General features: G+C 41.8%; 1 protein-coding gene across 4 annotated transcripts in view; it reads left to right on the top strand.

Moving 5' to 3' along the window:
- The first annotated feature begins 651 nt into the window (after positions 1-651).
- The window catches only part of ATG5 (autophagy related 5), an 81,115-nt gene continuing 68,809 nt past the window's right edge, over positions 652-12,957 (top strand). Inside the window, exons 1-3 of one of the 4 annotated variants that reach the window (XM_063329857.1) lie at positions 652-765; positions 1,622-1,782; positions 8,397-8,524. In XM_063329857.1, coding sequence (XP_063185927.1) covers positions 1,675-1,782; positions 8,397-8,524 — 236 coding nt within the window. In that variant the 5' untranslated portion in view covers positions 652-765; positions 1,622-1,674. Of the gene's footprint in view, positions 766-805; positions 950-1,610; positions 1,783-8,396; positions 8,525-12,957 lie in introns of those variants that run through there. The other 3 variants (XM_063329858.1, XM_063329856.1, XM_063329859.1) reach the window with 3 other exon arrangements.

Here is a 12,957-nt window from a genome sequence, read left to right on the forward strand (position 1 = left end):
CGATGTCCTTGCTGTTCACTCCTACAGCTGCAGGACATCGAGGTGGGGGTGTGCAGAGCGACAGAAGTGCAGGAGACGTTCCTTAAAATGCAGAAATGGAAATCGCTGTGGGCTCGCACCCATTCGGCCGGCAAAAACCGGTGCAGGGCGATGCTGCGGTACGTCAGGGGCTCCTCACCCTCCCGCGACCGTGGTGTAACACCATGGCGTGTAACGCCTACCACACAGAGAACGGGAGAGGAGAGCAGTCGGGCAGGAGGGAACAGGGGCTTTACGAGGTCAGATCGTGCCCACAACCCCCAGAGACGCATTCAACACCCGCGAGCACCCCAGGTTCCCGGCGTTAACGTCCACCGGCTCCTGCGCGCGGGCAGAAGCGCCGCCTGTCGGCCGAGCGGCTCCGCGGACGCCTCACAGGAGCGGGGCCACGTCGGGCCCAGCTGCAGCCCAGCGGCCCCGTTGCCGCTCAGGGAGCACGGTCGACCGCCTCCTCGAGGGGAGGAAAGGGCCGCGGGACCGACTCCGTGCTACCGGCATAGCAGCGCCCGGCGCCGCCTTCCCGCCCAGAGACCTCAAACCCGCCCGGCTTCCGGCGGCGGCTGGGAAGTCCGGAGCCGGGCGGAAGCCTCGCGGCGGACTGCGCATGCGCCGGGGAGGCGGGTCGTTGGGGGCGGGCCCGCGGCGGGGGGCGGGCCCGAGGGTCAGTTCCTGCCCGAAGCGCCGCACCCCCCCCTGCGCGGGCTGGTGGTGCCGCTCGCGACTGAGGTAACGGCTGCCCCCTCCCGTCCCGGTCCGGCGGGGCTGTCTCTCCTCTGTTTCCTCCCGGGGAACGCCACTCGCTCACGGTGGGCTGGGGCAGGGCCGCCGCGGCCCGCCCCAGCCCGGCCTTGCCGTTGCCCGGGGAGAGCACGCCGGGGGCCGCCGCTGTAGCGCTCTTCGGTCCGGCCCGGTGCGCTGCTGATTCACCTCGGGCGGCCGCCCCGGAGGGAGGGAAGGAGACCCTGCCGGGCCTGGCCGGGCTGGGCCGTGCTGCTGCTGCTGGCACCCGAGGGCGGCCGCCGCCCCGAACCTGCGGGCGGGCGTTGGGCCAGCGAGGCGCACCCGGGTCTCAGCGCGGCGGAGGGCGGTGTTGGGGCCCGTCCTGAGGCCTCGGTGAATCCCCCCTCCCCGGGCCGGCCCGCGGCCCCGCCGGCGAGAGACATGCTCGCTTCGTCGTCCCCGTCGCTGCCCGTCCTCCCGGTCGTCTGCGGACACCGGCTCTGCTGGCTGCCCGCGGGTCCCGGGCCGCTCGCCCGCGGTAGAGCCGGGGCCTCGGGGGGTGGCGGGAGCTGCGAGGTGACAGCAAGGCGGTAACGGGAAAGGTCCCTTTGCTTCTACGGTTGGGGCGTGATGCAGGCTTAGAAAATGCTTATTGGTTATTTACTTGTCATTTACTGTGTGTTTGTAATTGGGAAAGTGTTAACTTGGAGGCCTTAACTCGGTCAGTTTTTTGTACAAACTGATGCATTTAACATCTCTGTCACAGCGTTGATCATGCAGGAGTGTAGTTACGGGAGAACCTTTAACGAGGTGTATTTGCAGCAGTGCTGACTTGTTTCTTTTGGGGGGAGCGGGGTTGCAGTTTTAGTTGAAGAAACAAGCTGATCTACATGTGCTTCGCTGTCCACTGGAAGAATGACAGATGACAAAGATGTACTTCGAGATGTGTGGTTTGGCCGAATACCAACCTGTTTCACTCTGTATCAGGATGAGATAACTGAAAGGGAAGCTGAACCTTACTATGTGAGTATAATGAAGGTAGTCACAGATAGTCCAGTGTGTGACTTGTCTCTCTTCACAGCAGATTTAAAACTTCAAGCTTGTTTCACCAGTGAGATAAACTAACCGTAGCTAATCAAGATCTTTAAAAAAAACCAGAAAAAAAGTCAATAAATAATTGGGTAAAAGGAGGAGGCCCTCCATGTACTTACGTTGAGTTTGGGTGTTCTTGCATAATGACTAGAAGGGAGAGAACTTGTATGTTACCTTACTATTCAGTCAGAGCTTTGTGCAGTCTTAAACACAAAGGTCAGTCACCTGTGTAACACAAACTCATAGTCAACACTGACTCCAGTATTTCTGCTTATGGACTTTTTCTGCTCATTTTCTTTAAACGCTAGCAGCCATCAGAGATCTAGCTCGGATGTAGGAAAAGCAGCTATAATGTTTTAACAGTACAGTGCCTGAACTGGATTGCTAGCTGATGATGAAAATGAGGGTGATGGATGTATTTGAGCTGTAAATTGGAAGGGCTTTCTATAACTATGTGTTATTTATTTATAGTGTGCTCAGCAGTTTTCATCCTTTCAGCACCTAGTAGATAGACATTTGGTTGATGGAGAATGTTAGTTGATCCTGTGAAATGTAAACTTGATGTAACAGGTATGTGGGAGGAAAATCTTCTACTGTGAGTTTTTACGTGATTCTGAAATCCTAAAATCTGTCATATCCCACTCATTTTCAGAATATTACTGGATAGAAGTATTTCATCTGCTGTGCGTAACAGCTTCTTTATGTCATCAGTTTTCGATTTCCATGTGTGTTCAGTGGGTTTTTTGAAACCTAATAAAGCACTAATGCTTTTCATTCCATAATGATAGTGCTCATCTTCCTATGTTTTAGTTTCACCACTGGTAAAATAGAAGCACTTTTACTTCATGTGGTTGACCTATTGCCAAATGCATCTGAACTATCTAGAAGTCTGAGGCTTTAAATTTCTTTTATATATATATGAGTTTAAATGTACGTATATATATTGTATAACAGCTACATGAAAAGTACGAGTTTAATTATAGAGACATGCAGTCTCGATCTGTTTAACATCAGCATGGAAACCCTGAAACCATGTTATCTTCATGGTATGGCCAACTTTCTAAGCCAAGGAGACAGTTTTAAACTGGTGGGGTCTCTTTTATTTACTCCATTTGAAGTATACACAGGAATTCTCAAGGCTTAATTCTCTATTTCTGCAAAATCTAGTTATACACAGATCATAATTCTGAAATTTTAGCGTCTTCCTTTTTCAGGTCATGTTGGAGCTGATATATAGCTCTGCTTCTTGAAGAGACCATGGATTTATAATAGTAAAAGGTAGAACGGCAATCAAAGTTTTAAATTATGGTTTAGTTCTCATGGTTTCGAAGTGTGTCTACATTAATGTTTTTGTTCAGATCTGGAGTGCGTTTTTGAAGGAAGTCTTCATCCTTTCCACTTACTGTGCCCAGGTTTGTATCACACAGCAGTCGTATAGCCCGCAAGCTGAATCACTTTCATGTGAAGCTGAAGCAGAAGGTATGCTTCAGCTGCTAATTGGCATTTAGTGTGGGCTCAAACTGCAGCTAAACTGAAGTAAAAAACATAAAAAAGTGTATGTAGCAAACATTCCCAGCTCTCAACACCAGCTGTTCAGCTTTATATGTCTGCTCTTACCACACCTCAGTACTTGTTAATATACATAGAACCTCTGTATTTCGGACTGCCTTCCATAAATGGGAAGGCTGCATGGGAAGGAAACACTGGCATCGTTATGTTACGAAGGGAACAAAGCCTCTGCTCTGAGGAACTTGCTTTATGAAGATGGAGGAACACATAGGCCTAGAGGGTGAGGGGTTTGAAAAACAGCCCAGCACCTGTGTGATGGATTTCAGTTTTTGAGCAGTGTGGCAGGAGACCCTTGTCTGTTAGATGTGTTATCACAGCTCAGGAGTGATGCATGTGCGTATCACATTATGGCACTGCATGGGAGTAACAGAGCTAATTTAAAGTGAGCTTGTCTGTCTTTTGGAAAGAGTAGTGACATAAAGACTAAGCAGCTCAGGTAAAACACTGCCCTGTAGGTTTCTGCAGAGTTACACTGGAAGTGGATGTGTCAAATATCTTGTGTTTCCTACAGATGCCTATGTTTTGAGTGGAGGCATAATTGGGAACAGCTAGGTTGAACTACTTTTGTTGCTGAACTATCCGACTTTTTCCTAGTCCTAAAATTTTTACAATTTTTATTTTAAAATATTATACTGTCTGTCTCTTGGTGCAAACAACAGTTAGAAATAAAATTAAAATTTTTTTATGATCTGTTTTGAATGTAAAATGGTATTTTGCTCTGCAACAAAACCTGTGGAGATAGCTCTTTATACACAAAAAACATTGCAAGCATTTCCTTAGGCATTAGGAATTCCTTGCATTTCATTTAACCTCCACAGAAAGCATTTCTGGTTATTGTGATTAAGTACTGTAGCAACAGACAACATGCAAAAGGAAGGTGGTGTGGTTTGTGTAATTTTGGGGATGGCATATTCTAGACTACTAGGATTTATTCTGCCTGGTAATGTATTTGGAGATTTACTTTTGTTTTCTTAATTTAATGAGGAGGACTAATCTTATTTGTTGGCCATTGTCTTATGAATTCAGATGAGAATATGAATGTTAGGGTTTTTTCATGTTCTCAAATGGTATTTTTTTTGATTGTTAGTGCTGAGTGACTTGTTTATCTTGTCTCCATTACTGTTGCAGTAGTCAATCTGATCCCAACAGGTCGTGAACATCTACTTGGCTTTATACTGTGTACTCTGACTACTTTGAAGGAGTTTATGCCAGCTTTCTGTTTTTATACTGAGTGGGAGAAAACTTACACAACTGGTTGCTGGAGGGAAAGGCACCCAGCCTCACATAACGTTTCAGGAATCCTTTCTTGGTCTTGCTGCTTAAAAGCAAATCATTCACGCACCGATTGCTTTAGACTTCTCTTGAATCTTCTTACAAGTCCATCCTTTCTAGGGAGCAAGACAGATGTGGCTCCTTCTGAGTCACAAAGCTCAACTGAAAGTGGGGTTTTTCATTCAAATTTCTTTGTGACGCAGCATAGTGAACGGCAAGTATTATACTCATCTGCCATTGATCAATGGGCAGCATGGCAGAGTCAATTGCCAGACAACTTGAATCAAAACTGGGATTCTCTTCTGTTTAATTCCTTGTGTGTTATATCGTGCACTTTCCTATTAGTTATCTCATGTACAATTAAAATTGAGAGCTATTGAATCTATGCTAAATATGCACTCAGTTTATTCGTTAAAAGCTTTAATACTACCTTGTCTGTATATTTGCCCATGCAGTACTGTAGGTCATTTTTATGACAGGCATTCTGTCTTTTAGCGTGTTATGTAGTGATTTATTAGTCCTACATTCAGGTTGCTGTTGTTGCATTACTTGCATTGTTGGGTGTATTTTATTTTCATGGCATTATTCTAACCTTTAGCAGAAAGTCTGCTAATACACAGTTATTTGTCAAAAAAATAAAATTTGTCAAAAAAAAAAAAAAGGCAAATCTGACCTAGTGGAATGAGTTTAACTTGGTTTAGTATGTTGTGTCATATGATTATCAGATTTTTTTCTTAATTAAGTATTACAGCCCTAAACCAAGAATTATCACTGAATCATGGCCATTCATTCGCAGTATCTAGAGATACTGCTGTAGGGTCGCCAAAGGGTGAAAGAGTTCCTTGACCTGCACGGACTGGCTTAGGAGTCAGTAGCAAAAAGTACCTGTGCATGTCATTCTGGTGAACATGGCTTTGCTTAAATGGAAGGCACCTTGCCACACGGGTAAAGGGGTGGAGGAGCTTGTGAGTGTCTAATAGTCTGGAAGGTGAGTGACTGTGTAGAATTCCCGTTTTCATATAGAGGCCTCTGTAAAACAATTAACATGATTCTGCTTCAGAGAGATTGACTAAAGCCCAGCATATAGTTAAATATGTTACAGTTGGGTTTTTTTCATAAATATCAGTACCTTTCCCCTGGAAATACTCAGTAAATGAAAAATAAAACACATCCAACAACGCAAATAATGCAACAACAGCAACCTGAATGTAGGACTAATAGCATTTAAAAATTACAGGATTTTTGGAGTAAAAATGTTATGTGTTAACTGATGTTTTTCACTAAGTGTAGAGAACTGGTGGAGAAGGGATACTAAAAGGGGTAACAAATGGAAAATGTCTTTAAACTAGGCTTTTAAAGGTCTCCATTAACATATTTGATATACTTGTAAATCTCTAGGATAATTAGAGCTAGAAAAGCGATAGAATTAGATTCTTTCATGTCTCCCATGGAAGGGGAAGAATGTAGCAAGGTAGAAGATGTGGGACGACCGAAAAAAAGAGTTCATTGGGTGCTGCAAATGCTCAGCATCTCTGACAAACAGGCAATCTCTGTTAACCTAATTAACCGTTGGATTTTGTACTCCAGAGGTGCCCATTGGGAATGCTGGCCATGTTCTGTTAAGTTCAGTTAAATGCTGTTTGGTTATTGTCTGTGATCTCCGATTATGTTGAAATAGAAATTGTGTTGTTCTTCCACACTACAAACTAAAGTAAAATATTTTACAGAGGAAATTAGTTATGTAGTTGAAAGGGTTATGTCAACAGTATTCCAGTCAATACTGCTTTAACATATTTATCAATTCCTGCATGGCTGTGTCACATGCAGCATGCTGAAAATTGGCTTTTGCAACAGACCAAATGGGTCTCCTATCAGAATATACCAGCAATTTAACTGCAAATATCATGCAGAAATAATATGGAATTATTACCAAAAATACTTGTGTTTGATTGTAATAGCCTGGACAATATTGTCTCAAGAACAATCAGTGTAGATATATGGAATTAGGTTAATAAAGGAAAAAAGGAAAAAAATGATACTGTTGTTTAAGTCATTGGGGTACCAAACAATTCTCATTTGAGTGTGTATATGACTTCATTGAATTTAATAAGATTGTTTACCTTTTAAAACTGAAGGCTGTGCTTAATTACCTTGCTGAATTAGGCTCCCATGAAAGAAGGTAGAAACAATATGATGATGGTAATAAGAGCAACAGATGGAAAAAAAACCCCATATGGTACCTAAAAGATCAAGTGTTAACTGACTTGATGACTGTGACAGTGGTGAGTCTTGATCTTTTGCAGTTTTATGTAAATCTAAAATTTAGTTTTTTCACAGATGTATGCAGATTAGTAACCTAGTGCAGCATTGTTTAAAAGACAAATCCATTCTCTTTCATACGAACTTACTCTTTATTTACTATATCTCAAAATGTGGTCTAATTTATGGAGAGATTCTGGAAGAATGTTGCAGCAGAGATCAAGTTTTCTGTCAGGCAAAATATATCGTTATATAGTTTGGGATGTCTGTACCATAGACATTCACTTAAGGCCTAGCATTATCCATATACTATAAAGAAAATATTTTAAGAAATGACAATGGTTATGAGGAACACTGAAAAACAAATGTTTTTCTTTCTCTAAATATGTAAAAATTAATTTATTTATATTTATTCCTTAGACACATCTATTTTATTAATAATTAGGAAATGACAATAACTTTACAGGATTGATACAATTAATTTAAAATGCCTGCTCCAAAGCTAAATGTTATTTTATGGGAAAGTTAATCTTTTCTCATTGGAATACTGAAAGCATTGTTCGTTAAAGCTTATGGGCTGATTGATCTTAAGTAAATGCACTATACAGTCATCAGTCAGTACATGGATGCAGTCTGCTTAACCACTTTTACTAGGCATGAGACCTTAAAAAAAAAAAGGGGGGGGGGAGGTGCAAATAAAAAATAATAATATGGCGTTCTGTTTCAGATAGGGCATAACATCACACTTGAGAAAAAAGATAGCATACCACAAAGCTGTAAGAAGGTGTCTTGTTTCAACTGATAAAATATTGTCAGTTTTCTTTCTGATTTTAGTAGCTGGGCAAAGGTTAAATGGTGGAAGAATCGTAGTAGCCTTGACTATAACCTGTTGAATTGGCAAACCCAGTGCAAAGAAAAAGGAAATTGCCAGCTATTGGAAGTACAAAATGCACTTGGAGAACAAACCCTTAACCAGCTAGCTTTCATTCTCTTTTAAAAAAGACTGTAGGAATTTGCATTTTGAAATAACAGCTGATACACAGTTGCTTGTTATATTCAATAAGAAGTTAGAACATGTTCCCAGCTGTTCATATGAAAAAGGTTAAAAACTTAATTCTTTGGCCTGCTTAAATACAGAAAAGCAGAAATTAATTTCCATTCTTCTCCCTCCCACCACATTGAAAGAATCAAGACAAGAACTTATTTTTTTACTTTTTTTTTTTGTGTTCGTATATTGGATACTGCTATTCTGCATCTTCTGAGTATATAATTTTATAGCCTTTCATTGACCATTAATAAGTAAACTGTCTAAAAGACATCTTACCTTAAAAAGGATAAAAAAAGAATGCGGACTGAATTTTGGTTATGAAAATGCATACTTGTTACAGATTTTTACTAATTTAGTAAATGTTATGTGTACTTAAAGCTTCTATAATTTTTTTCAGTTGCTTTTGCCAAGGATAAGCTACTTAACGCTGGTAACAGACAAAGTGAAGAAACACTTTCAGAAAGTTATGAGACAAGAGGAAGTTAGTGAAATATGGTTTGAATATGAAGGTACACCACTGAAATGGTGAGTTTATTTAACTTTGTACCTTTACTCAGTTTGTCATGTAAAGAGTTACCAAGTTCAGCACAGTGTCAGTACTTTTCCTAAACTAACCACTCCGTTGGGTTTCAAAGATGGCAAAAGAGGAGGAGGGTAATAAGGAAAGCATGCTGTTTGTGAAAAACAGAATCACAGAATGGTAGGGGTTGGAAGGGACCTCTGGAGATCATCTAGTCCAACCCCCCTGCCAGAGCAGGGTCACCCAGAGCAGGTTGCACAGGAACGCGTCCAGGCAGGTTTTGAATGTCTCCAGAGACGGAGAAGAAAGTTTAATGTTGAACATACTTTTTATTATTCTGTTTGTACTTGCTATATGTATGATGTGGAGGTCGTGCCGCACCTATTGTTTTTGTTCTAGTTGTTACTGTAATACGAAATGCCTGTGTTTTTGGCTTTCCTGTTTCTTGCAGTAGAATCACCAAACAAATCTTTATTTAGCTTATTCAACCTTCTTAAAAGATGCCTAATATCATAGATAGGAAGTATTATTTCTGCAGTCTGAATGTGAATAGGATACATGCTTAAAGATAATAAACATTCATAACCTTCACTCTTCAGTGATGTGTTATGTGCTTGCGCTGTAAAACAGATAATCTAATGCTGATACATAGGCTCTTTTTGAATTCAATTAGTTCAACTTCTTGAACTAATTGCTATTGTTTTTATTTTTGTTCTATCATATGGTCTATTTGGTCTATTAAAAGAGCCTTTTTTCTTTTTTTTTTTCCTGAGAGGTTGAGGAATCACACTGCCATTGTTTCACTTACTTAGTTTTCATAAATGCTGTTCATTAGACTTTGTTTCTTTCTATTTCTGCCATGAAGAGTTAAAAACCAAAACATTTTGAGAGCTGACAAGTTTGCGAGCTAGCATCAGCTTTCGATAAAGTACTTAGTATTTTGGACACTGAAGAGATACTGTATCTCTTTTTTCTGTGTTATAATAGGAAAGAAAACTACCAGTGACTGTTTCCACCTCTTGAACCTGCATTGTCTTGTTGATTAGCAAGCATCATATCATGGAGTCCCTTTAGACTTGGTGATGCAGGAGATCTTTTCTAGTTTTTTGTTTCTTTGCAACCAACCTAGTAATAGTAATATGTAAATGTAATACGTAATATTACATTTATATGTAATATTACATTAATAAAATAGTAATATGTAAAAAATGAAAAAAGCATAAAACCTAGCTTTTTTCACTTTTTCAAAACTGGCTGGCAAAACCAGCTTTAGATACCTATTTAAATTATCTGCAATTTAACAATAATTGGTCTCTTGGTGTGCTATAGTGGTCTTGAGTCATGATGGATATGGTCTGAATAAACAGCAAGGTAGCAGGCTTGTCCCAGTGAGTTCATAATCTTAGGTAGATAATGGGAGGAAACTTTAAGTTTTTGCTGAAGTTGTAACAAGAAAGGAAAGAAAAGCTTTTTACTTCAACCAAAAATAGATCTGCATTTTCTGTAAGTTTTTAAATACTATGATGTTTAAACTAGAATTAAAAAAATAAATTACAGAATATAGGTATAGAGTAAAAAGAATATATATAATTCTAAAATCAAGTGAAGAGTTAGTAAACTGAACATTGACGTGAAAATGAATAGTGTAGTTATGATCTGCTAATTAAGGCTTTGATCTTTCAGAAAATCGAAGCATATTCTGCCAGGAACAGCTCCACTGATTTCAGTGGAATTGCTTTTCTAAGAAAAATGCTATCTACAAACTATTATTTTAGGAGAATGGTAATCCCCTAAATAGCTGAAGCTTGTTCCAGGGAAGACCCAAATATGAGAACTGGGGATCAGATTGAACTAGTAGTTTGTAGAGAAATAATAGCATTAATGCTTAATCTTTTGAAGTCTAACTTTGGCATTCAGAATCAAATAGAACTTGCTAGTAATATTTCTTATTCTAATTATTTATATTGCACTGTGAGGTCATATTGCGTACAGTCTGTGCAGTTTCATACCTGGTTGGAATGTAGTGTATTTCTTTTCAGCTGCAGCTCCTTTTCCAGTGAGGGTTTGGAGGAAATCTGAAACATAGCTTCAACTTCATGGTCTGCAGCACTCAGACCAAGCTCCTGAAGGGGAGGATGCATCTCTCCAGGTGTGGAGTTATAGGAGCCTGGGGCCTCCCGCCAAGGTTGTTGGGGCAGGGGAAGATGGTCTCCTTGCCTGCAGGAGGTGTGTGCTGGGGGAAGGTCTGTCATGAAGTTAAGGAGCTGCAGTCATCAGCCTGTGCAGCATCAGAAGGCTACAAACGGAAATGGATCACATCTTCTCAGAGAGCTCTCCTTTATCAGTCTCTCCAGGACCTATAACTCTGATATTTCGTGGTCACTACAGCCAAAGCTGCCACTAATTATCACATCTAGAACTATTTTGTCTTGTTGGTAACCCAATCAGCTGTGGGTCAGCTCTGGTCCCTCCTGTATCAAGAAATCTTGACTACTTGTGTCCCACCATGTTGCTTTTCCAGCAGATGTCAGAGATTAACAAGAACCAGGGTCTGCGATGCAGAAACTTCTTGAGTTTTTTAAAGAAGACTTTATCTACTTCCTCACCTGGATTGCGTGATCTGTAACAAACTCACTGTGATGTTGCACTTACCAGTCTCTCCTCTGATCCTGAACCACAAAATCTCAACCAACCTGTTGTCTGTCCCATTCAGTTTCATGCATCTAAGCTGCTCCCTCACATGGAAGACAACCCTCTTCCCTCATTTGCCCTGCCTGTCTTTCCTGAGCAGCTTGCGTCCATACATCCACAACAGCATTCCAGTTGTGCAAGCTGTCTCATCGTATCTCAGGTAGCCCAACACTGTCACAGTTATGTCACTGCATGTGGAGCTTTAGTTTCTCCTGCTTGTTTCCCAAGCTTTGTGCATTTATATACACATACTTGTGGTAGGCTCTCTTCTACCCTCTTTTATCATTTTGAGCTCTCCCTTGTAGCAGTCACCTTTCACCACTTGCTTTCCATCCATGTCCATTAAATTTCTACTTGTCTGTGGGCTGTTATTCACAACCCTGTTGTTTATGGTCTAAAGCTCTCCTCACGAGGCTGGCCAACCTGAAGGCAAAGATACTTTTCTATCTCTCCCTAGCAGTCCTTTGTCCATAAAAAATGTCCTGTGGCTGTAAAAGCCAAGTCCCTGTTGTCACACCAGCTGCAAAAACAGTTACTGACCTGCAGTTATTGACCAGCGTTCGTATCTCTCTGAGCCTTTCTCCTTCTGCAAAATTGTAGAGGTGCTACCTTGCCCCTGGAGCTGTATAGTCACTCTTGATATGCTCAAGGGTTCCCTTGCAAACCTCGTCAGTCTGCAACTTCTTAACAAGTAGCAAGTGAGATTGGCAGATGGGGGGAGGGCTCTATCCCCTGTAGGAAGGAGCCTTCTACTGCTATGACTGCTACCTCTTGGTGTGGATGTGCTGTTCAGGCTGCTCTGATGCTTCCTCAGAGCTTCCAGCCCCTTGTCTGCTGTTGAGGCACTGACTGCAGGTGGAGAAGGAGCCTGCCTTCTCTTGCCAGAGGTTGCAAGACTCTGGTCTAACTCATCTTGCAAGTCTCCATTCACCACTCCAGTGACTGCAGACCCTCTTTCTGTGCAGTTGGGAGTTCAGGCTCTCATCTCTGCAAGGTCTCAGCGAGGATGCCATCAATCTTTTTATCTTCCCTGATGCTGTGCAGCCCACTGACCTCCTGCAGTTTCTTAACTTGGTGACATAGCTCCTCCACTAAAACACACCTCCTCTAGGCAAAGAAACTCTGCTTGCTTCAGTCCACAGGAGAGGGCTCTCCTCGCAGCTTGAGACCTGGAGAGCTGCATCCTCTCTCAGGAGCTCTGCCTGAGTGAAAGCCTCTGATGTGCCAGGGGTGATTTCTTCAGCAGATGTGAAGGGACAGCACCCTATAGCTTGTTACCATCCCATTTGAGCACCTGCACGTGGCCTTCAGCAGAGTTTCTGTCCCCTTTCTGTGGATTGTGCTGTAGCCCTAGTAGTTGCATAGGTGTCTTTCTAGTATGAACTGGATGGATGCTTGACCCTTCCTAAGCCAGAATCAGTGGAAGACAAAAAAGGTCAAACCACCGTTTGATCAAGTGTGGCTGACATATTGTTTGAAAAATGCTGCTTTGCTTAAGAAAAATTTATTTCTTACTGACTACTAAAGGAAAAGGTAAGACTATTTTCCAGTGCAGCCAAAATTTCTCTCACTGAGACGTTCGTTCATAAAAAATACCTAAACACTGGATTTTGGCCACTTGATATACTTAGTACCCCAAACAATTCTGGTGTATAGGATTTATTATTTTTTTGTCCTGAAATTATCAGTTCATGTGACGTGTCTTACTGATTTACTTCACTAAGTTATTCTGATCTGAAAACAATGT

Source organism: Chroicocephalus ridibundus, chromosome 3 (assembly GCF_963924245.1).
Source record: "Chroicocephalus ridibundus chromosome 3, bChrRid1.1, whole genome shotgun sequence".
NCBI classification, from domain to species: Eukaryota; Metazoa; Chordata; class Aves; order Charadriiformes; family Laridae; genus Chroicocephalus; species Chroicocephalus ridibundus.